Consider the following 24,812-nt stretch of genomic DNA (forward strand, 5'->3'; position numbering starts at 1 on the left):
ACATAATTTCATAAATATGGATATTCTAATCATCCAAGTTTTATGATCCTCATATTTTCAATTTATCATGGTCCACATGTGGAAAAACTATGACAGATGTTAGATCCTATGCCACCTCCTTGTTACCAAGCTTTTGGGTTTCTGATGCACATCTCAGTGTATCTCAGAGCTACAGAGTAGAGTTTCTTCCTTACCCCACTCTGCTCTTCCCCAGGCATTTCTTTCCTAATGATACCTATTTTATGCTGAAGCTAAAATAACTCATTAATTAGCTTTCTTTGAGCATATAGTGAGTACAGAGAATTAAAATGGGGAGATGCTCACCCGGGTTTATTATCTACATCTAGAATACACTTCACCTTGACTATTTTATGTGATTTATAAAATGATTCTAATATATGCCATGTATTTGAGTACAGGATTATTTCTAACTCATTTTCAGGCTCTTACAGTGTCTGGTGTAGAGTAAGAGCTCATTGAATAAATGAGTGGTCCCAATGGTGGTATAGGAAGAAAATGTTAGAATATCAGAGTTGAGAGACAGATGAGGACAGTTTTAGAAATGAAGCTTCTAAAACCTTTGGCTCTTGGATGGTCAACACACATATGGGAGCGGAAGAGAAACAGCTCCTTGTAACTCTTGGGTCCTTGTCTGTGAGATTCAGTGGGAGACCTTACTTTCTCACTGTGCGGAATCAGTGCACACCTGGAGAAAATAACAAAAAGAAATGCAAGGACTGGAAAACAGGATTTTCTCTTTCATGTCTATGGTTTTCTTGGGTATATTTAAATACCTGGGAATGTGACTCATCAGTCATTGGATTTAACAAAATCCACCCTCATTCCCCCATATGCTTTAGTGATATAGGAAACGTTCAATTATCACAACTAATGGGATGGAAGCAAAAGTACACATAATCAAATACCAATTCTATTTGCCTTTGGAAAGCATTCTGTCTGCCTTACCCCTAGCACATTTGCTTTCATGATGCTTAGTTCTAGCTTGGGCTAATATTAAAATGAGTTTGCATTTTCTCTGTACAATACCTGGCAGTAGAAGAGAAATGTGTTTATGGCAGAGGAAACTCATGCAGGGCTTAGAATTTGTCACAGTTAATCACCCACATGGATAATCTACATGCAGCAAGTGGGATTTTGAACAGACTAAAAGGCAAAGAGCAACTACATGTCCTGGATTTTAATGGCCCGGGGTAGATGCCCCGGGGGAAAGCTATAGCTCATGTTATGAAGAGTGTGAGTAGAGAAAGAACACTGAACTAGGAGGGAGGCAACTGGTGTGCGCATCCTTGATGCCCAAGGGAGGCCATATAACCTCTTTGTGTTTCAGTTTCTTTATCTAGAAAATGTAATAAGGACATCTGTAACTGTTTACCTAACAGATTAACTGCCAAAAAGGAGTAGTGAATAAAAGAGCTTGTAAAAGTATTAAACACTAGGAAAACACTAAGTATTGATAGACAAACAGTGAAATACTGTCACCAGCTTGTCACAACAAAGGACTTTGCCCTAACTCCTCAATGCTTGGAGTCTTGGGCTGTGGCTTCTGAAACTTAAGGATTCCCAATTTCTTAAGGATTCTGCTCTTCCAGGAATAGCTACTTTGATAATGTCCATGGATCCTAATGAATAGTTACATCCTTTATCAGGATTTTAACAGAGATCTTTCAGCTATGATAATTAATCTTGTTGTTGTTTAATCATTGTGTCTGACTCTTTGTGACCCCATGGACTGTAGCCCACCAGACTCCACTATCCATGGGATATTCCAACAGAATACTGGAGTGGGCTGCCATTTCCTTCTCCAATAATACTTAACCTAGTGGCTCTCAAAGTGAGATCCCTGGACCACCTGCAGCAGCAGCATCTGGGGATGCCAATTCTTGGACCCACTCCAGACCGAGTGAATCACAAGCCCTGGGAGTGGAGCCCAGCAATCTGTGTTTTAACAAGAGCTCCAGATGATTCTGGTGTACACTCAAGTTTGCGAACCACTGCCTTAACTCAAAGGGAAAAAAGGAAACCCAGGAATTGGGCTCTGAGACATGCTACTGAAAGGCCTTTATTTCTCTGAAGGAGGTAGGATAAGGCTTATGGGACTTTTCAAATCATACTGCACAGCTGTATGTGTAAGTAAAACGATGGCCGAGAACATAATTTTCTCTGGGAGGTCTTTTTCCCAACCATCCCACCTAAAAATGTATCACCACCTTCCTTAGTACTCCCCACTTGCCTTTCTTGATCTACTTTTCCTTGTAGCATTTACTACCTCTTAATATGCTGTTATTTACTTATTTCAGTTATTGTCTGTCTCCCCCAGCTGGAATGTTCATTCCATAAGGGCAATCTGTTTTGTTCACTGCTGTGTCCCTAGTTCTGAGAACTGTGCATGGTTCCTAGTCAGTACTCTGAATTAACAAGTGAACAAACAACTGCTGACCTTGAGAGAGAAGAAAACACTGGGTCAGATCAAAACACTGAAACACCTGCAAGAACCCTTCTTACAGCACAGGAGCTCTCTGTTCCTGCTTTGGGCTCTGAAATAAGTCTGCAAACAAGGCTTGGGTAACTGCCATCCTCAGGGGTTTAATTCACTATGCTGTTTGATTATCATTACAAAATGTGCTATCTGGTTTTTCCTAGGCTGAGGATAGTGTACCAATTGATCAATGCATTCACAGGGCTAGCTATGGGTGTGCAAGACACCGGAGTGTGACACAATAGGGAAAAGGCCCTCTAGGAACAGAAATCTGAATTCTCATTCTTATGCTGCCCCTAACTTGCTATATTGTCCTAACCAAACTGCTTAGCATTTCTGGGTCTTGTTTCATCTGTGGATCTCAATGATTTCCAAGGTCCCTTTCAATTATATTAATAATTACATACCCATTCAAATATTACTTGATTAATGCCTCTCCCCTCCACTACAAGCTCTGTGAGAACAGGGGCTGAGTCTGTATTTGCCCACCTAGTTCATAATGCCCAGCACATGGGGGTGCTCAAAGATTTGCAGAGTGAGCAAATTCCTGTGAAAACCAAATGGGAATCTCAGCCTCATCAGCTTGTGCTCTATACAGCTAAGTTCAAGGTATGTGGATGTAGGTTTCAAAACCCTGGCCTGGAAGAGATCTCCAATCAACAGGAAGAGCAGGATGCTGTGCCTCCCTCCACCAACCCCCAGAGCACCCAGAGGTTGCAAAATTCATTAAATGTATTCATGGCAAGGTATATGGGAGAGAGCCCAGACTGGGCACTGGCCATCAGCCCTGTGGCCTGAAGAAGCAAGGGTTTGGGGATCGGAAATCTGAATCACAGATCTGTTATTCTCTAGCTTTATGAGTTTGTACAAATTATTTACTTCTCTCAGCTTCAGCCTTTTTATCTGGAAAATGAAGTACTGCCTGCCTCTCAGGATGGCTCTGAAGATCAGAGGAGTTGATAGGTATCACGTGCTTTCCCAATTATCTGGTGTGAGGAGAATGCTCAGTGTACGGAAGCCTCCTTGTCTGGTCCTGCCTTTTCTGCCCCTTACAAGGTTCCTAACAAAGCTTCCTGTTCCAAAAAAACTGACCCAAGTTGGTTATGGCTAATGGGAGTGCCCTGGCCAGCCTGGCTTAAGGGGAGATAGTGATCAGAGTCAAAAATGCTTCTCAAAATATTTACCTTTGGAAATACATACTTTCTCCATTTGCTTCTAGTTTGCTTTAGGACATTTTGAGATTTGAACTTGCTGTAACTTGATATCAAAAAGTGCAATTTTGTAAATAAATCTTAACCGATAATCACTTGAATGTACTCTTATCAGCGGACAGGATGAGTTAGAACTTAACTTCTCTATTTGGCTGCCTTTGTCTCTCCTCCTGCTTTGCTCTTGGAGGGAATTCTCCTCCTGGTCCTGCCTTGCCCCCTCCACCTTCTCCCACCACATCATCCACTTCAAACGACTATCTTTATCCCGGAAAACGAATTCTGCGGCAAGGCAACCAGAAAACAAAACCCGCAGTGGTGGGCATGATTCGCATGGTGATGGCAGTTGCAGTGGTGCCGCCACCAGGCCAGACGCACACCCACTGCATCTGTCCTCAACAGAGCTTTCCGGAAAGTGGGATGGGGCGCATTCTTGGTAGAAAATTAAGGGCCTCAGTACTCAACAGAAAGTATTTATAAATCACTGTATATCAACAGCCTGCTTTAGAATAATTTTATTAGAACACATTCAAGAAAGTGACATATGGAAAAAGACAGCAGCAATTCTTAGTCATGCAAATGCCCGTGTTAAGGTTCTCCATTGGATTTAAATTCAAGTACAAAGACAGTCCTTTCCTGAGCCAGGTGCAATTCCAGAGCATGACACTTTGAGTCGAGAGCATGTTTCCTCTGCAAAGTTCAGAACACTGAACAAGTCCCACCCTCACAATAAGATTGTGAGGTACATGGAAGTGTAAACTTTCAGGATTTTAAGGAACCCTTTACCCAAGCTCTCCCCCGTAACCCAGCTGGGGGAAGTAAACCCAACTTTGGGACCTCTTATAAATAGATTTAGTCTATTGAAAATAAAGCAGTGGGCCTTAAAAAAAATTAGAAAATGAATATATACATACATATATATATATAATGGAATGGAATCACCTTTGCCTTTTGCCTTGGTGTGGGATTTCCATGAAACTCTGTGTTAGGGGTGGAGGCTCTCAAGTGTTTGGGGAGTTGGAAGACTTTTTTTATTTTTTAACTTTTTATTAAGAAAAACTGCAAACATATACAAAAGGGAGAGAATGATATAATGAACACCCACGTGCCCATCATCTAGTCTCAACAATTATCAACATGAGGCCAGTTTGTTTATTTCTTCTCCCACCTCCCACCCACCCCTGCCAACAGGATAATTTGGAAGCCAAGGACGGCTGGTAGGGTGATCTTCGAACCAGACACCTCAGCAGTGAGTAAGGTTAGGGAGGAGCTAGAAAACAGTAGCAAAACCTGGGTAGGTTGAAGCAGATGGAACATTTGTTGGGAGAAGTAGTTCCTGCCAGTGTTTGGGATCAGTTAGAGTTGACCCTCACCTTCCATAAACCATAACCATAAGAGGTCCCTTTTTCCTTCTCTCTCCCGTTCATGATATAGGGGAGGCAGGCTAGATTAAAATGATGGGTTTTTCCAGATTGGGGCCACTGACAAAAGAAACATTCAACCTGGAGAAAAACTCTAGGAAAACTCTAAAGAGCCCCCCCACCAGGGTCGGGGGCCTGATGTTCAGACTGGGAGTTGGGGGAGTGTGTTGGGCCATGGGGCCTCTCACAGGTCCCTACTGCCCCACCCATTTTAGACTTTGGAGAGAAGCTCGGCAACCTTGAATTGCACCCAGTAGAGAAAGAAGCAAGGGGCCCCGAGGAGTGAGCCCATGGCCCGGGGGGCAGATTTTGCATGGAACATGTTGCCCTCTGAGCAAAGGCTGCACCCCACACCAGCCCTGCCAGAGCAGTCTCAAGAGAGGCAGGTGATGGGAGTCCAGGTGGGAGGTCCCAACGGCGGCACGGCTAACCCGGTGAGCTGCGTGCTAAACGTAAGTGGAGAAAGGATCTCCAGGTCCCAGGTACCACCGAGGAGCAAGGTTGCCATCCTGTTAAGAAAAGGGCCGGGGCTCTGTGATTTGCATATAACTTTGCCAAAATTTTCATGAGATCCTGTAGCCCTTTATAGAAAACAAGAGTGAAACCATCAGTGTGACTAGTGTATTTCTAGTGATCCCATGCACACAGTGCAACCTGGCAAGTACACAGTCATTATTTTAGAGGAAATGGAGGAAGCAGAGTGCTGTGTAGGACAGTGGTTGGTCTGAAGGTTCAGAAGTCAACCAGGTCTAGCATCCAGGGGAGGATCACTGACTGGCCACTTTTAACTGTGAAATACTGTCAAGAGCGCAAACCTGCACGCTGTTCTTTGCGTTAGTTCCCTGTAGAGCAATCCTGCTGTGACTTTCCAACTTCCCAGACAGACAAGAAGAAGTGGAGCCAGGAATAATATAAATAGAGATACATTAAATAAGAGGTCCAGTGGCAGTGATCATTAGTGTTTATTCACACCCTTCCTGTTTTTTTTTGGTTTTGTTTTCTTGTTTCAATTCTTTTAGGGTCTCTGTGCCCTACCAAGTCTTACCATGACATTCAGCTAGAGAAAAACACTGAGAAAAGGTTACCCATTTGTGCAGCAGATCTTTAGTAATAACTGACTTCACACTCTTGATTTCAAGTGTTTCCGGGGTCTATAACGTGGTAATCTGGAACTTTTCTAAGGCACAAAGCTGGTTCATGCACGCTGCAAAGCCGGCTAAGGGGATGGATTACTGAGTGAGGGAGTGATGGAGCCGTGCCAGAGACCCCACATTCTAGTGTGGTTCTACCATCTCTACTGGGCCACTGGAGGCAATGGAATCATCCCTTTTTTAGGAACGATGGTCCCTCAAAGAGAACCAGCTTCTAGTGCTATTGGAAGAGTGAAATATTTCAAAAAACAATGGCTCTTATCCAAGAGAAACGTTTAAGAGGAATGAAAGAGTCTGACCTCCAATTTGACTGTGGTTCAGCTCACGGTGTCAAAGGCTACCTTATGGAAATGAGAAAACTAGTATGAGACACTTTTAGTAAGAACTCCAGCCAGGCAAAAACTGTTCATTAAGGGACAGAAAAAGCCTCAGCATGAAGCTTAAATGGCAGTTACTCTGAACTGTGGAGAAGGTTGGGGGCGCTAAGGATTCAGAAGGGAGATGAGATTCTAAAGAAAGTTTGGGACAGGATGCTTGTATTTGTGAAAGGACAAAGGACTGGTGCCCACTGAGCTCCCCTTTTTCAGGGCAAAAGGGTCTCAAAAAATTTAAATCATATTTTCCTTTGCATGATGTTACATTAACGGGCTGAGGGTAGGGATGTGGCATCAGCTGTCCTGGTTTATCTAGTCCCCCACATCATAATTCACTGTCAGTCCCGGTTTATAGGTGTGCTATTACACCTGCAGAACTTACTTCAGTGGCGGAATTTAATAGTTTTACGAGTGCTGAATTTGACATTTGGCTCTCTATACAATGGTTAAAATTTGAAGGGAGAAGAACAGTTTAAAAAATATTTTTAGTGTCATCATTATTAATAGCTAATTTATTTGTATCATTTTTATTATCACTATTATTAATGGCTCATATTTGTGGCATCTTTGCCATGTGCCAGGCAAAGTGCTGAGTATCTGGTATGCATCATTTCATGAAATTTGGAATGGGTAATACCATTACTCCCATTTTGCAGACTGAGGCATTAAGGTCCTGCCCAGGATCATACAACTGGCAAGTGGAGGGGCTGAGATCTGAACTGAGGTTGGTTTGACTCCAAAGTGGTCCTAACTGCTGTGGTAGGTTGCCTTTTGTAAAGGAGAATCCATCTGCTAAATGATATTTGTATGTGTGTATGTTTGTGGCTTCCAAAGGTCTTAGAAAGCATCTCTCACATATTTTGAGGATCCATGTTATCCTTGAAGACGTAACTAGAAGTGGTTTGGGTCACTTTAATATGTGTATTTATTAGATTTTGCACAAAAACTTTTATCTCCTTTTAAACCTCAAGATGTAACGGTCTCTGTGTACCTGCAAATCTGATGATGGTTTGTTATGTGAGACATATAAGAAATTCAGGCATGTAGGCAAACTGAACACTTGTTCTCCAAAACTGAGAAAATACATGCACATTTACATAGGAAGTCACTATATTATATGGCCCAGTTGGTGCCTTAAAAGGGTGGTTAACATCCATACATCAACGTTAAAAAGCGACGGCCATTTATGATCTCATTGAGATGATTTTCCGAAAATCTAGCCTAGGGCAGAGACTAGTGGGAAAAATTTAAGTGGAAATGTGGTTTTAAAAAATGCCATTAAATTTCTTTGAAATGTCAACGATCTCTATTATTTAGACAATAACTCTCAGCTTGGAATTCACAGATATCCCATATCCAACTGCCCTCTACCTTTGGCATTCTGATTCAGCAGGCCAGTTTTCTGAAATGTTTCCTTGGTAATTCTAGGGGTCACTTGGTTTAAGATCATTAGGGCACAGGACTTTTCTATGTACCAGACAATACATGGTTGGAAAACCTGAGTTGTGCAGCATTTCAACTGCATTTTCACGTCTGCCAGTATATACTGTCCAGAAGCACTTGGGCATTTTCCATGAGGAGCAAGAATCAGTGAGACCCATTTTGATAGGATAGCAGCTTTTATTAACCAGACCTTCCAAAATTCTTTTTTTTGGCGGGGGTATATTGAGAGTCCTCCCACCTCCCCCTATTCAGTTATGTGCATGTGCTAAGTCGCTTCAGTTGTGTCTGACTCTTTGTGATGCTATGGACTGTAGCCTGCCAGGCTCCTCTGTCCACAGGATTTAGCAGACAAGAATACTGGAGTGGGTTGCCACTTTCTCCTCCAGGGGATCTTCCCAACCCAGAGACTGAACCCACATCTCTTAACATCCTCTGTATTGGCAGGCAGGTTCTTTACCACTAGCGCTACCTGGGAAGCCCAGGTATAGACTCCTTCATAGAAACACTTTACTTATTTATTAATATACTGCAGGTCTCACTCTAATATTAGACACTCATGAGTTTTCTGAGTTATAAAGAGAGATTCTAGTCTCTGGGTAGAACATCCAGTGGTATAAAAATAGCCACAAATGGGGAACATATTTGTTATATTATAGATTTATATCCTTTCTTGTTCTACAAAGAATTTGAGGCAGCTGGTTTTTAAATGTATCTTCAATTGACTATATGTTCTAGATGTTTCTGTCTGAAGGATTTGGAAGCCACTGAGGCAGGTATGTGCCTGAGTTACTACTTCTGTGGCAGACATAATAAACTGTCTCTTCTAAATTCCTGACTCATGTCATGTTCTGTTAGGCACAGCAGACAGTGAGCAGTTGACATGTATAATACATGGAACATGGTATGTTCCTGTTTTTTTTATTTTTTCCCCTTGCCCTTGGTATTTTCAATCAGGTGCATTTCATTCAGTTGATCAGGAGGGAGAAATGATAGGACTTAACAGCATCTGGAGAAGGAATTGGCAACCCACTCCAGTATTCTTGCCTGGAGAATCCCAGGGACAGGAGCCTGGTGGGCTCCTGTCTATGTGGTCGCATAGAGTCAGACACGACTGACATGACTTAGCAGCAGTAGCAGCAACAGCATCTGGGCCAAAATGTTACTTTGTGTGTTTCTGCCTGAATCATCCAAATGTTTTGTTTGGTTCATGGACTTGGCCTGCAGAAGGCAGTGTATACAGCAGACATGAGAAAGACCTGGGTTCAAATCTCAGCTCTGCCACTTTCTGGATGTGTGACCTTGGGCAGGTTATTTAACTTCTACATTTTCCTCATCTGCAAAAATGAGGATAATGATACTTACCTTGAAGAATTGTGAGGATTGAGTAAGAAATTACATAAAAAATGCCAGGCTCATAATAGGCGTTCAGGAAGAAAGACACTTGTTACTCTAGGTTGTCCATGTTCTGGACGGTTCCGTATAGTAGCCTTCGTGCTTTCCTTGGCCTGTTCAGTTATAGCAGGGGCTTCTAAGGGAAAGGGCTGTATGACTCTCATTAGATGGGCAGATTTGCCCTTGGAGGGCACTTCACTGCTCTGTGTTCCTCTGTTACACACATGGAATGGCAAAGCCCATATTAAATGGTTTAAAAGAGCCTTTCTCCACCTCCAATTTCAAACTAGAGACCAGACGGGAAATATTCCTTCACCAGAATGGGAAACTGAGGTACAGAATAGTACAAATGTTGAATCGTGCAGACAGAAAGACATCATGAATTATGTTTTCAGTGTAGCTCTTTTTCAAAACTGATTTTTGTGACTTTCTTAGTTTTTTCATGCTTCCTGCTCTACTTTTGGCTTCTAGCTGTGTGTGTGTGCTGCTCATACTGACCCCAGGACTCCTCATATGGAATTTGGTGAGGAGGTTACTGGCAAGGAGTGGTTAGCCAAGCATCTTGGTGAAGAACAAAGAGGCCCCAGGGGTGGTGCAGAGACAGGCTCTGCTGTGTCCCCTCCTGAGTGACAGACTTCCAGAACACTATCCCAAAGGAAAGAAATCAGCCTCAGCAAGGAAGAGTCATTCCCTCTGTTTTTCATCTTTCCATTTTTCCTTCTGCTTTTGGAGAGAACTGTGAGACTAGGCCAGGTGGGAAGAGCATCCTTGACAATGTTTGTTTCATGTAACTTTTTTGTTCCAAGTTCAGAAAAGTTAGAAACTTTCTCTACTGAAAATTATCAGAAACTTCGCTCTGTCCTTTGAGAGCAGGAGAGGAGGGAGGAGGAGGTAGGGGAGGGAGTGGGAGAGCTCTGTGTTGACCTGATGATGAACCTGCTGTTAGGAACCTTACTGCCCATGCAGGGGTGACCCATCCTCCCTACCCGGGGACCCAGTGTCCCCACACTGATCACTCGGGGAACCCCTCCATCTGGAATCATAGGGGGTTAAAACCAAACTTGAACATGCCTGCCTTTTCTCCATCCCACTGTATATATCTTTGTAAAATCTCTTCATGAACTTCAGCGTATATTTCAAGCTTTTCCTCTCACCTTTTCTATACTTTGCTAAACAGCTGAGTTTGGGGGAAAACCCTGATGAACTAACCCACTATTCACCTTCCCTATTTCCCCGCCTGAATTTTCCTCCTCTTCCCTTTTGCTATCCAAGGCTCCTGACCTTCAAAAACCAAACAAAGTTCCCAATTCCTCAACTAACAACCTTCAGTAACCTTGGCCTATCCTGCAAGTCAGCCCAAATTCACTGTCTGGTCACTTTCTCTCATCTTGAGATGTTGAGGGGAAGTTCATCCCTCTCTTACCTACTAGTCACCTGCTCATCCCTTTGTCTTTGGTTCACACAGAGGTTTGATCCAGAAACCATCTAATAATCGTGACCCTTCCTGTCCTTAAAAATAATATCTACTCTTTTTTTGATTAATAAAAGTAATCTGACTTATCGTGGAGAATTTGGAAAAAGCCACCATCCAGAAATAACCACTACTTACATTTTGGTGTATTTCCTTCATATATACATACATGCATACATATATGTATATATAAGTATATGTATATATGCATACAGAAGCACACACACACATATATACACACATCCACATTCCTTTTAGTGTTTAACAGAAGAGTTAGTCTTTCATATTTAGAGGGAAAAGGAAGATCCCAGGCAGGAGGAAAAGAAAAATAACCCCAGGCTGCAGCCCAGGTAGGCTCTTCACCTGTGTCAGCTGTGGCAATGAGCTTTTGGAGCACATGGCTTATTGGTTTGTAATGTCATGGGCTTGACGGCCAGGGGAAATATCCAAGCTATCCCTGCCTCCCAAACCATGTGGTGAATCCTTCTTAGAGAGCAACACGGGAAACATAGAGACATACCAAAATTCATAGATACACACAAACAGAAATTATACATGTAAAAACATATTCAAACAAGTCTTTTCTGAGCCCTATCTGTGAATGCCCCCTTTATTTCAACGCACTGCTGATAAATACAGTGTATCACATGTAAACCTTGTTTTTAATGGGTATCAGGGTTCAGCGCTGAGATGAAAACTAACCCATGGGAAACAATAGCAAACTGGAAGAAGATGCTTTCTCATACAGTGCTGATGGAAGGGACTCCAGGGAGTCATTCTAATATAATTCTAATAATGATGAAGGTGCATTCCAGCAACATTCCTCCTGAGGTCAGAAACATCTTTTAGGACAGAGAGATAAGTTTAGAGACACAGTGATGCAGTATGTGTTAGATATATACTAATAAAGGTGATTATGATTTGAAGGATCATTATATTTTAGTGAAGATATAATCACACATATCTACCAGAAAATGTGAGAAGAGTAATCTGCAGACAGCAAGGGAGGGGCAGGACCACAGGGAAGGGGCCAGTTTATCAGGACGCTCTAGGTCCTAGAGAATGTTGCTGTGGTTTGGGAGACATGCTTCTTCTCCTGAAGCTCTCAGGGATAAACTTCATATATTATATAAAAGTCTAAAGGCAGGGTGAGAAAAATGCAGCCACTGTGATGATCCAGTGGAATGTTATTTCAGGAGGAGGTCAGAGAATGAAGGAGAGCTGAGATGGCTTAGAGACCAAGCTGTGGATGGGGATCTCAACCAGGAGCAGACCTGGGAGGTGGCATATGAGTTTAGTTTCAGTTCTGTTGAGTAGACTACAGTGAGTCATCCAAGAGCAGTTATGTCATAGACAATTAAAATTATGGTGCTGGATCCTAGGGTGAAAAGTAAGGGCATCTTTCAATTCATTGTTAAAGTGCAACTGTATGCAAAGTATAATATATATGCTTTGGCTGTTAAAGAATACCATTTGACTGTGGGAGACCAATATTGGTGACTCAGAGGTGGTGGCAGGGGATTAATGTGGAGAAACAGTGAGCATTTCCATGAAGGAGGCTTGAGTCAGGCTAGAGGTGAGTGGTGGGTAGGATGTGAGGAGAAGTCAGTGGGCATTACGGGAAGTGGAAGCAGCAGGAGCAGATCATGACATGAGTGGAGGCAGCTGACTGCCACTGTTCACTACGCACCAGATGCTGTAGTCAACAGTAAAGATAGAAGCGTCGTTAAAATCAAGCCATGAGCATCAGGCAACTTACAATGTAACATGGGAGAGAGACATACATATTTGGTAAGTGCAATTAGGTTGCAACCTACAAATTGCCAATATTTGATCAACCATTTTGGATCCAATCCACAAAAATGGCAGTTTCACATGATTCAATCTAATCTAAGTGTATTTTAGTGTATATAACAGGTGAGGGTCTCTAAAGGATCATATATAGGGAGGAAAAATTACATAAATGTCTTTGGAGATGGGACTGTGGTTTATTCTAAGTATATGCTACAGAAGGCTTTTAACAGACAAGTGAGATGCTGAAAGAAATGTTTTAGGAAGATGAATTTGGTATCAGTAGAAAAGATATAATGCAGGGGCAACATCCCATAAAGCAGTGAGGGGCAGAATTTAGTAGGCTACTTAAAGAATTTAAATAAAAGGTAATCAAGGCCTGACCAGGGTGATGTGATAGATATTTTGAGGGAATCAACCTTAGTGACTTGGCTGTGGACTGGCTGGCTATCCGGGGATATTGCCCAAAATGGATGGACAGATATAAACCTGGCTGTCTGGAAAATTCTGCTTCTGCCCCAAACAGGGAAGTCAAGCCAGGTTTGCTGGTTTGAGAGAAAAAAGAAAACTTTCTGATGCCGAGACTGAAGGAAGCTGACATCAAACTATAAAGACTAACTGGCGGTGTTCACTATGTCACCATTTGGTCTTGTGTTTGCTTGCTAGTTTCCTGGTTCCACAGGAGAACTGGGAGCTCATAAGGCTGGGGACCAGGAGAACTGGGCGCTCAGAAGGTTGAGGACTGGCCTGTTTGGTGTCACTGCTGCATTTCCAGTCTGCAATACTGCCTTGCACATAGTAGGTGTGCAAAAATGTGCTGAGGAAATAGTGACTATGAAACTGTCATTAGCAGTAAGTCACGTCAGAGATATCATCTTGGAATTTGTGTCACGGACATCAGAATGGAAGCAACAAAAAACTATTATTGAAGGTGGGGGAAGATCTGGAGAAGGAAAAATCAAGAGAAGTTCCAGTTCCGTGAGCATGAAGTAGCAAAGAGGTGTGAAATGGCAAAAGGAAAGGAGGTGCCTGACAATATGAGGGAGAGAAGAGATGCTGAATGTACCAGATGGAAGTGGGCACAAAGCATGAGACTCAGAACCTGTGGATAGGTTAACCTTACACTCACTCTGAGTTGAGAGAAAGAATGAGAGCATATAGAGCGTTACACATAAAGGTGAGGATATGAGTAATTTGGTAACCATCATGCCAAAAACAACTCTCAGTATTTCTTGGGTGCTCCCAACAAAGTCCAAATTCCTTTGAATGGTGCCCAGTGTCTTCCGTGATTTGACCCAACCCATCATTTCAGCCTTGTTTCCCACATCCCATCTCACAAAGTCCACACTTCATCAGGCGTATTTACTGTGCACGTCCCAAACTTATCCTATAGGCTCCTTTCTCCCTTTCCATGTTCTAGACGTTTGGTCCATTTAGAATGACCTTCCTCCCCACTCCCAATACCAGTCCTGCCGAGATAAACTCTACCCACTTGGTAAAGTTGAATGCTGACCTTTTCTAATCTTCCCAGGCTAGGTAAGTTTGGTTTTATTTTTCACTTAAAAATATGTTGCTGTTTTCTTTTTAAGAAGTCTGATTATTTTGGGCTGTGCAGCACATGGGGCCTTAGTTTCCCCATCCAGGATTCGAACCCACGCCTCCTGCATTGGAAGCGGAGCATTTTAACTACTGGGCCACCCAGGAAGTCCTCCAATTTTCTTCATCATATCTGTTCTGTATTTCTAGATCTCTTTCTTACCCATAATGCCCAACACATTACCTTGTGTTTATTGGGTCTTCAGTCATTGATTTAATAAATAGTGACAGAGTCCCTTCTGTGAATCAGTATTTTGTTGGATTTGGTGATGCAGTAGGGATATAAAACAGATATGTCTCTGCCCTCTTGGACTTAACATCTGGTGGAGGAAGCAACTGAGTAACCAAACAAATGCTGAGATAGTCAATAATGGTGATAGGTTCTAAGAAATGACAATACAGAATACTGTGAGAGGTGTGACTCGGGGAGAGGAGTAAGTCAGAGGGTCAGGATGGGCTAAGGAGAGAGAGCAAATGGGGCAGACTGTGGCATGAGAGGACTAAGAATTTTCTAGGCAGAAGGAACAAAGGGCCTGAGATGGCCAGAAACCTGACACATTCCTGGAAGGCCAGGAAGATTACGGGGCAGGAAACCAGAGGAAAAGCGGTTGCGGTGAGGAGAAGAGGGCCGAGGCCCAGGTCATGCAGCCCTCACAGGGCATGCTGAGGGTTTTGGTATTCATCCTAAGAGCAAACAGATGATTTCAAAGGGGCTGAAGGCATGGATGTGAAGAGCTTACACTTTCAGAAGATCACATTGGCCTCAGAATGGAGAAGAGATTAGAGGAAGGTCACAGTGAATGCCTGGGCACCAATTAGGAGGCTTCTTTCATAGGCCATGTGTGATAGTACAGTAGTGTGGACTAGAGTGGATTATACAGACCGTCAATAAATGCCAAAAGAAGGCAGAAGCAGTCTTTCAGAGTCAATAACTAGGATTGGGAAAAGTTGAGTTTCACCTTAACAAATCTCTCCACTAATGCAAATCACAGTCAACAGCACTTCAGCTCTCCAGACCCCTTGGGAAATGTGCCTTCAGGACAATCAAGTGTTCTCGATGACAAAAGGTAAACAGCAACACCAACTTCTTCTTCCCGTTTAAATCTTTTTATAAATAGCTTTACATCTCTGACTTCTTAAAAAAATAATGAACTGAACATAATTTCCCCTTCTGCTGACAATTCCAACAGAGTAATAGTTACGGCATAAGACAAAATATGAAGGATGTCCTAAGACATGCCAGGTTATATACCTTCAGTAAAAGGACTCAGCTGCTGGAGTTTTGCTTCCTCTGCCAGCTTTTGCTTTCATAGCTTCTCTGCTTCCTCTTCTGCTATCAGTAGCTCAGCTTTTGTGGCTACTAGTGTCTACATATAGGTAACTTTCTCTTATGGGCTAAGTTTCTAGATGAAAATGGTAAGAATTACATATAAAATTAGGATTTGAGAGGATCTCCTCTGAGCATAGATGCTTAGTTTTGCTATGTAAAGATTTCCTACCTGGGTCTTAGATCTGTTTGTCGAACAAGTGAGTTCCAAATCCAATGGACTCATCATCTGTTTTCCTAATACATTTCATTGCTTTAACTGTATTGCCTGTTACATAATATATAAAGTGCAACAGATATATTTTAAAATGTCAAAGTCTTTGCTCTTATTCTTTTAGTAAAACAGAGGTAAACTTAGGGATTGACAAAAGTCCACATTATGTATAAAGTTTCCATATTGGTATTCTCCACTATTCTGTGGAGAATAAAAAGATGAACTCTATTTTAAAGGACTAAATGTAAGAAATGTCTCATTATATCCCATCATATGAGCCTTTAACTTACAAATGTGTTGCCTTCAAAATGTCAAATTAGATTTAGATGCTTTTTAAGACACAACAGAGTGAAAAGACTATCCACAGAGTGAAAGCAGATATTTACAACATGTATAACCAACAAAGGATTAATATCTAGACTATATAAAGAAGGCCCAAAACTACATAAGAAAAAAACAAACAAACAGGCAGCTCACTAAAAAACTAGGCATCGTGCCCCTGCAATGAACAGGGGCATTGCAAAGGAGAAAATCTAAAGGCCCACTAAGATATGGAAAGATCTTCAACTTCATTAATAATTAGGGGACTGCAGATTAAAACCATAAGCAAATATTACTACATACCCATCAGATCTGGCTCTCTCAAGTATACATGATGATGTGGAGCAGCAGAAATTCTCACATATACTTATAGGTAGGAGTGGAAAGCTGGTATCAGCAGTTAATAGTAATGAGGAAGATACATGTACACACTATCGCCTAGCAATTTCTTTCTCTTTTTTCACTTAGCAATTTCATTCCTAGCTTTATACCCTAGAGAAACTCAAGTACATGCCTTCTACAAGGATACACATACAAGAGTATTCATAGCAGCATTGTTCATAATAGTCCCAAACATCCCATGTGCAAAATGGATAAATAAGTTGTGGTATATTCATACAACGGAATACTATACAACAATGAAAATGAATGAACAGCTACACATGTCAGAAAGGATAAATTCCATAAAAATAAGTGTTGAGCAAGAGAGGACACACACACACAGAGAATGAGTCTAGCCATATAAAACTTTACAGCAGTCACACTGAGATAATATTCTTTAGGTATACATACAGAGAAGGTACAATAATAAAGAAAATTAGGGCATTATTATTATGAATGTCAGAAGAATGGTTACCTCTAGGGAAGAGGACAAGGTTGTGACCAGAGAGGGGCACACGTGCCACTTATGGAAATCTGGCCATGTCTTGCTCTTACGAACTGCATGGTTATTACATGTATGTTCACTTTATAATTACCTATTCAAATGTTTAGTAATTTTTATGCATTTTTAGTATACCTATTTTACATTAATAAATTTAAGAAAAAGTTTAATGTTAACCAGAAGTATCTGATTAGGAATGCATTTTATCCATAGATAGATAGATAGTGAAGTCGCTCAGTCGTGTCCGACTCTTTGCAACCCCATGGACAGTAGCCAATCAGGCTCCTCCATCCATGGGATTTTCCAGGCAAGAATACTGGAGTAGATTGCCATTTCCCTCTCCAGGGGATCTTCCCGACCCAGGAATTGAACATAGTAACCGCTAATCAGACAAGTCTGTAAGTCTCATTTGGTAATAGAATAATTGGAATAATTATTCTAGAGTTAAAAGTCCAATACTGCACATTTCAATAAAAATAACAGAAAATAAGACAGTTGCAATATTATCAGTTAAACAAAATATATATGAGAGAAATATTAAATAAGGATTATTTTAAAGTATCTAATATCAGATTGGAAAAGATAAAAAATATTGAAGATACATTAGGTGGCAAGACTGGAGAAACTGACACCCATACTCAGCTGGAGAGAGTATAGATTGGTCCAATTCCTATAGGGGGTGATCTAACAACATCTATCAGAAATTTTAAACACATGTTCTACTTCTAAGAAGTTATGCCAGTAATAAACTGATAACTCACAAGCGTGAAAAACTACATTTGTATAAGGCTTACAGCCCTGTTTGTAGTGGTAAAAGACTGGAACATCCTAGGCGCCCATCAATAGAAGACTGGTTAAATAAATTATGGTTCTCTTAAGTAACGGAATACTATGTAGCCATAAAAAAGAATGACCCAGCTCTACATGTCCTGCGATGAAATTACCCAGATTTGTTACAAGGAAAAAAGTATAAAATAGTACTTATTGTTTGTTTACTTGTTTAGACAGTTTTCAAAAAGAATAAATGTGAACTTTTATATTTTAAAATAATATTCCAAGAAAAACCCCTAAATTTTAAATGTGTATGTATTACTGCTTCAAAAGTTCCTTTAAAAAATTTTGAGTACATCTGCTTAAGGAAAAACAGATTTAATTAGATTATAATGAGGAAGTATAAGAAACTTCTGGAAAAAATTCTGAGGGAACTTTTTAATAGTTCCCATCAGAACTAACAGGTCATTAAAAAAAAAAGCCTAATTCCACATCAAAACAAAATACTTCTTTTGATACAGATGTATCAGTTGCATTGCTCTTTTACAATCTGTCCATGATTAGAATAATTATTCTAGAGTTAAAACTGATACAAAAGAGGAGAAATAGAAGGAAGATAAACTGCAAGGTCAAGCTCAAATTTCACTTCTGGTGTAAAAGCCACCCCTGGTTCCTGGGCTGTTGTTCAAAGTGCCTATACATCCGTTAAAAAAAATGTAGCATATTGTGTGGTAAGTATATATCTCACCTAACATTCATTGTCCTAGTTTCTGTGATGCTAAGCACAAAAATTGGAACCAAAGAAGTGCTAAGTACAACTGTGTCCTTCCATAAATACAAATAACATGTATACAGCCACTGTACGTGGCATCATATATAAGACACTTGTGGGTGTGAACTCAGGAAACTCTGGGACAAGGACAGAGGTTGTTCTTATATATCCTGAATCTCCATGGTAAATGGTCATCAGTGAACACTCAATAAAATTCTGTTGAATAAAATTCAGTGTACCTAAATATTTGAAATAATTTTCCATTTTTGTCTCTAGCTAATTTCATTCTTCTCTGTTAACAGATTTTCCTGCTTGATCAGGAGTTAATGGTAGTGCCTACTTCAGTCAGTTCAGTTCAGTTGCTCAGTCATGTCTGACTCTTTGAGACCCCATGGACTACAGCATGCCAGACTACTTATTTGCCTCCTAAATGCATAACCAATCCAGTGGTTTGGACTTTATATGCCCCCATTAGAAGTACTGTTTTAAATTTAATGTTAGAAAGCATATGCCTAAAATATTTTTCTTTGAGCAGTTTTCAATACATTTTCATGGGTTCAATAAAGGTGCTTAATATCTTGTGTGTAAAGAGGCATAGAAATGGTGACTGTTCTTGTTTTGGGGGGTTGCAGGGTGAAGTGGGATGGGGAGATGAGTTAGACTCTGTATTACAGATTTCAGATTCTACAATTTGAAATAAGTTCCTTGAATAAACTCTTCCTCACTTCTCATCCCCTTATATCCTTCCTCATTATCATCATCACCTGTTATTATAACAGTTTTCCCTTTTTAAAAATAATTTTCCTTTGATATTCTTGTTATATGAGATAGAAGTAATGTTTGGGGGCTATGTGACTACTTCCTGTTCTTTTCTCTTTGTCTGGAATGTCTACCTGCCAGGAAGGCAACCTTCCATAACTGAAACTCTACTGACTGCAACTACAACTCAAAGGTGATCGTGGTGGAAATTCTAACATTCTGGTTTGAAATCATTATGAATCAAGAAGTTAAAAACTGGGGGACTACCTCCAAGAACTCACATGTTATCTTTTTAAAAGATTTGCTGAATTCTTTTAAAATAAAAGCTGAAATAGTGTCAATCACAGATACACACACAAAAAATAGATGTAAGTTGCAGTGCATTCCAAATATCTCCAATTTGAGTATATTTAGGTTCACAACAACACAAAAGAGAAAGGTTTAAGCAGGCCACCTAGGTGCTTTGTCTGTTTTGTTCACTGCCATAACCTCTTCGTCTAGAATAGCACCTACCAAACAGCAGGAGCTCAATAAATGCTTGATAAGTTAATCAATGAGATTAACAGATAGCACGCATCAAGGTAATGAGGAAATGAAAAGGTAGTGAACTTTTAACATCCTCTAGTGCTCACCAAGTCAGACTATCATCTGTGTGTAAGTGACTAACAGCAGAGTCTTGAATGAAACGTTCTACATCCCATTTCTGCAACTGAAAGGAAACCAGCTAGCAGGAGACACAGAGTCTGTTTTTTTCTTCATAAATGTCAGAGTGGAGTACAACCCCTTGCATACGACAGAGCAATGCAGATGGGGGCACTCAGTAAACACCCCGTAACCAGCATCAGCTGGGGCCATGCAGATTTAGAACTGCTCTTCTGAACTTCGCTGCAATTTGCAGCTTCAAGGAGAACCAATTAGACCATTAATGATGATAATAATAACAATGACTGGAGATGAACATTCTGAACTTAAAAAACTCAACTCTAATACGGGGAGGCTGAAAACTTGACTACCAACTCTGAACAAGGCAGTGACTACTCCAACACAACCAGGGCCAGATCCGAGTGGCATATGGCAACAGATCAGAAAGACTGATTAGGAGAAGGAAGGGTCTGGTGGAAACTAGGGAGCGGACACATGGAATGGGTCTAGTCTTTACAGATCTGCATCTTCCAGCACGTCTCTCAATAGGAAGTGCTATCAGGGCAGAAGTAGGCTGCGCCTCTCAGCAGGCATTTGCTATTTGCTGCCCTGGGCCAAAGTTCCATCCTTGGGGGTTTTTTCCCAGTGGCAGGCCACCACAGAGGACAGGCAATCTTGTTTCTCTTGACAAGGCTCTGCTTTCTGGCAGTAGGATCATATCATCTCACCCCAATGCCACAGAAGCGTAGATCTTCCTATGGCCATCCTGCGTCCACTATATCCCACTAGTCATGACAGATAGAGGGGCAGTAGCCATTAGCAGTATGGCAGTGAAGCTAAGCTTCCAGGAAGGTAAAACCCACACAAGCATTTTCAATCTACAGTCAAGATCACAAAAAAGGGTAGTATTATCCACTTATCTACCAAGACTCCCATGTTCTGGGAGAAAACATGTCATATGTGACAGCACAGCAGAAATAGGGAAAGGAAGCTCAGCTAAAGCACAACCACCACCTCAAAGCCTCGTTCACCCACCCCATCCACTCTAATCTCACTGCTTTGGCTCTGGATGTTCATATCTCGAAATTTCTAAGAGTTCACTTTCACCCCTACCAGGAGAGCTTGCCTCCAGATACCAGAACGCCTAGTGTCATCATCCCCTAGTCATCCAGGAGTACAACATTTTAAGAACAATATTTCCCAAAGCCTGTTTCCCTCTTACCAGTAGCTTTAAGAAGGTAGATTCAGTCATCTTGTTCTGCACTAAAAGAACTTTTTAACTCAGAAGGAAAAAGGGCGAATGATATGCCAAGAGGTCTGTGCAGAACAATCGAGTAAAACCCTCGCCCTGAGAGCTGCCACTTCTCTCTGCCTCCAGCCTCCAAGCTGGCCCTGCCCTCGACCTGTGCCATCTCCCAGTCTTGTGTCCCTTCTCCCCAGTGTGTCCGACCGGCAGTGTACTCACTTGAGGCTTGTTTGCCTTGGACTGTTGCCAGCTAATCCACTTTAACATCTTGGCTTGATCTCAGATTTGCTTTCTGCTTCCACCAAACTTTTTACAAATAGAATTTAAGTTTGTGGTGGATGGCAGCAGGGTTGAACTTGTTCTGAAGACTCACGCTCCCACACCACTTGGAGGCAGGGATTGGCCTCACCACAGTGCTTACTGCCCAAGCTCTCAGAATCCGAAAGGGAATTTGCCTACAGTGGCTTGAAGACTCTGGGGCAGAATCGCACTCCCACCAAGGCCACTACATGAGTCACAAGTACTTAGTATCAAACAGTCTGTGGTAGGCATTAACACTTGATAAGTTATCTTTCTCCTTTGCAGTCTGGAGACAACTTAAAGAACCACTTTGTAATTTACTTTGGGTTGCTGTAGATTTGCTGGGACTGGGCAGGGAGGTATAGAGGCAGCTGGAAAAGAAGCCAGTAACAATAGCGTTTGTTTTTGCTACAAAGTTTTAAAAGCTGAACTATCAGTTACTACAAAAGTACTATGCTTTTGATTCCATTTAACAGGGAGGAGAGTGACTTGGGCTTGAATCTGAGGCCTACCGTGAACAGGCTTTGTGATTCTGTGCAAATCACCTTGTTCCCTTTAAACAGGATGGAAACAGAGGGCGAGAGGATATCTCGGGCTCCATTCTTCCCTGAGTGTCTGTTTTCAAACTCCAGACTTACCTGGAGTCATATCTGGCCTCTGGCAAGCCCTATAGCTATCGCACAGAGATCTAATCTACTGACAAATCACCTTTTGCGATTTCCTTATTTCTGGATCATATATTTGCACAATACCACCACTGGAAACCAAGAAACTTGTGGGCTCAGTGCTCGGTGATCTGCCTGTGTACTGCAAACTGCTTCTCAGCCATGGTGGGTTATGAAGATTATTTGCTTTCTAGATGATCGGTAACATTTATGAAGTCTAAGTTTAGGTTTCAGATGTATCCACCTCAAAGGAGTACAACTGTAAATCTTTTAAAGGTATTTAGTTAAGAGTTAGAAAATGCTCTGTTACTAGATAGGAGGCAATACAAACCTCTCCCTCTAAAGAAACAGTTCAGGGCCCTGAGATAAAGGGCAGAGTAACCGAAGTGGTGAGGACTCTCCTGGAGACCCATTACATTTTTTCTTTCTAGCTTTTAGCATTGTGCATTTAATAGGCTAGACCTCCAGAAGGTGGGTTACCTGCTCAGGCCCCACGGCTAAATGTCACACGTTGTCACAATCTCATTCTGGAGACTCAGACTTGGGTGGACCATCTTGATGGTTTGCGTTTTTGTTTTGTTTCTTAATGATGATCAATAACTTTATTTTTGTATTTTTATTATTTCATACATTTATTTTTTAAGATCAAGTACTTCCTTATGTATGCATTGAGTTGTCCATTAAATTCTTTTGAATACATTTTTAGTAGACCTATATTACACTGTCTTATTTAGATATATCTGAAAGAAAATTCAAACAAAACCAACCAATCAACCAAAAAAAACATATGAAACAAAAAGTCTGGTCTTTCTCCAACTAGAAAATGCACCAATGGCCTCTCTGTGTTCTCTCAAATACCAATTCTCTCTCTCTCTTTCATATGTCGTAATGTATTTTATAGTATCTCTATTAGCTACTGCTTTGGGTTATTTACACCTTCTATATTAACGCAGATAAAGGAGTTTTAAAAAGTATGTCTTTTATAATTTAATTTAATTTAACTAAAAGAGTAGCCACAAAATACAGGTCATTCACCCAAATATATCATAAAATTGTATATTTATACACACAAAAAAAATCTAGGGATATGGCTCATAACACATTATTCCCTTTATAACAAGTTATATCCTGCTGGTGTATTGCATCATCTTGATTTTTTAAAAAGAATTTGCTAAGTGAAAAATATTATAATGTGTGAACTGATAGGATTTTTATTAGTCTTGACACTGTTGAGTCTCCACATTTCCAGATATTTGGTTTTTATCCTTAGTGGCAAAAGCCAGTGATCTGTAGGCCCTTAAAACTCCAGTCACCTGGACAGTCTCCTCTGCTTCACACCCTCTTTTATACAGGATCTTGGCTAGTCCTTCAAAATCCCAGGAAGCTGAGATCACTGCCTTCACTGTACAGATTTGGAGATGGAGGCATGGAATGATTAAGTGACCTATTCAAGGTCCTGCCACTGTAAGCAATCAGGGACTGAACGCATGCCTGATTCCCCAAGCCATCCTCGTCCTCTGTGCCGCTGATGCCTTCGCAGCCCACTCAGACTCTCTTTCCTGCTGGGGCTGCCATGCCCCAGCTCCTTGCATGTTGCCTGCTAACAGCTCACAGCTGCCACAAAGACCAGCCCTTTGCCTCAAGGTAGGGCAGATTTTGGGTGCCATTCACACTCCAGCTCCAGGAGGGATCAGGCTGAGCTGGACTCCAGCTGAGGCCACGTGCACATTTGTCTTAGCTCCTTCTACAATGGGCCCTGTTTCCTGCCCCTTTCCTTGAAGGGACACCAGTAAATTCCATGTACAGGAATCCCGGTCTCAGACTTTGCTTCTAGGGAACTGGAACCAGTAAGCTCTCCTTCCTCCCAAGAAGCCCTATATCCAGCCTTACTCTCTGGAGAATTTTTCTACTTAGGAGCCCATTTATTTATTTTTTAAGATATTAGTTTATTTTATTTGGCTGGGATCTTTCTTTACTTGTGGCATGGGAACTCTCAGTTGTGGCATGTGGGAGCTTCTTCTGCAACCAGGGATCGAACCTTGGCCCCCTCCATTTTAAGAGCACAGAATCTTAGCCACTGGGCCACCAGGGAAGTTTCCCTATATGGAGAGTCCATTTTTCTCTCCCCCTATCAACAATAATCCCTGCAAGGAAACTAACTTCTTACATTTAAGGCAAGTTCTTCCAATTGCAGCATTAGTCCACTTTTTCTTACAAGAAAAACCTAGGAGCCTTTTTTTTTTTTAATCTCTTGTTAGTAGCAGAAGACTAGAATGCCATTCTTTCTCTTTCTGGTTATTTACCTTTCCTCCCTATATAGGAAAGCAAGTCAAAGGAGGGCTTATTTCATTCATTGCTGCCCTCTCAGCATGGAGATCCGCACCTGCTATGCAGCAGAGCGTGAGCGGAGAGCACAGCAGAGCATAACAGAGCATGAGTGAAGAGAGATGAAATAGGCCAGTGCACGGGCTGGGCCCTCACCAATATACCAACGTGGGGGCTAGACCCTCTCTGACTACAGCCCTTGCACCTAGTGGCCTGTTCTGTGCTCCCAGAGTACATGTGTCA

At 41.5% G+C, this 24,812-nt stretch overlaps 1 protein-coding gene across 2 annotated transcripts in view; it reads right to left on the bottom strand.

The window, feature by feature from the left end:
• Positions 1–4,194: 4,194 nt before the first annotated feature.
• Positions 4,195–24,812, bottom strand: part of LOC120870552 (kalirin) — a 522,430-nt gene continuing 501,812 nt past the window's right edge. For both annotated transcript variants that reach the window (XM_040250305.1, XM_040250297.1), the window contains exon 34: positions 4,195–5,635. In XM_040250305.1, the coding sequence (XP_040106239.1) occupies positions 5,573–5,635 (63 nt within the window). In that variant the 3' untranslated portion in view covers positions 4,195–5,572. The remainder of the gene's footprint in view (positions 5,636–24,812) is intronic.

This window comes from Oryx dammah, unplaced genomic scaffold (genome assembly GCF_014754425.2).
Source record: "Oryx dammah isolate SB20612 unplaced genomic scaffold, SCBI_Odam_1.1 HiC_scaffold_2, whole genome shotgun sequence".
Taxonomy (NCBI): Eukaryota; Metazoa; Chordata; class Mammalia; order Artiodactyla; family Bovidae; genus Oryx; species Oryx dammah.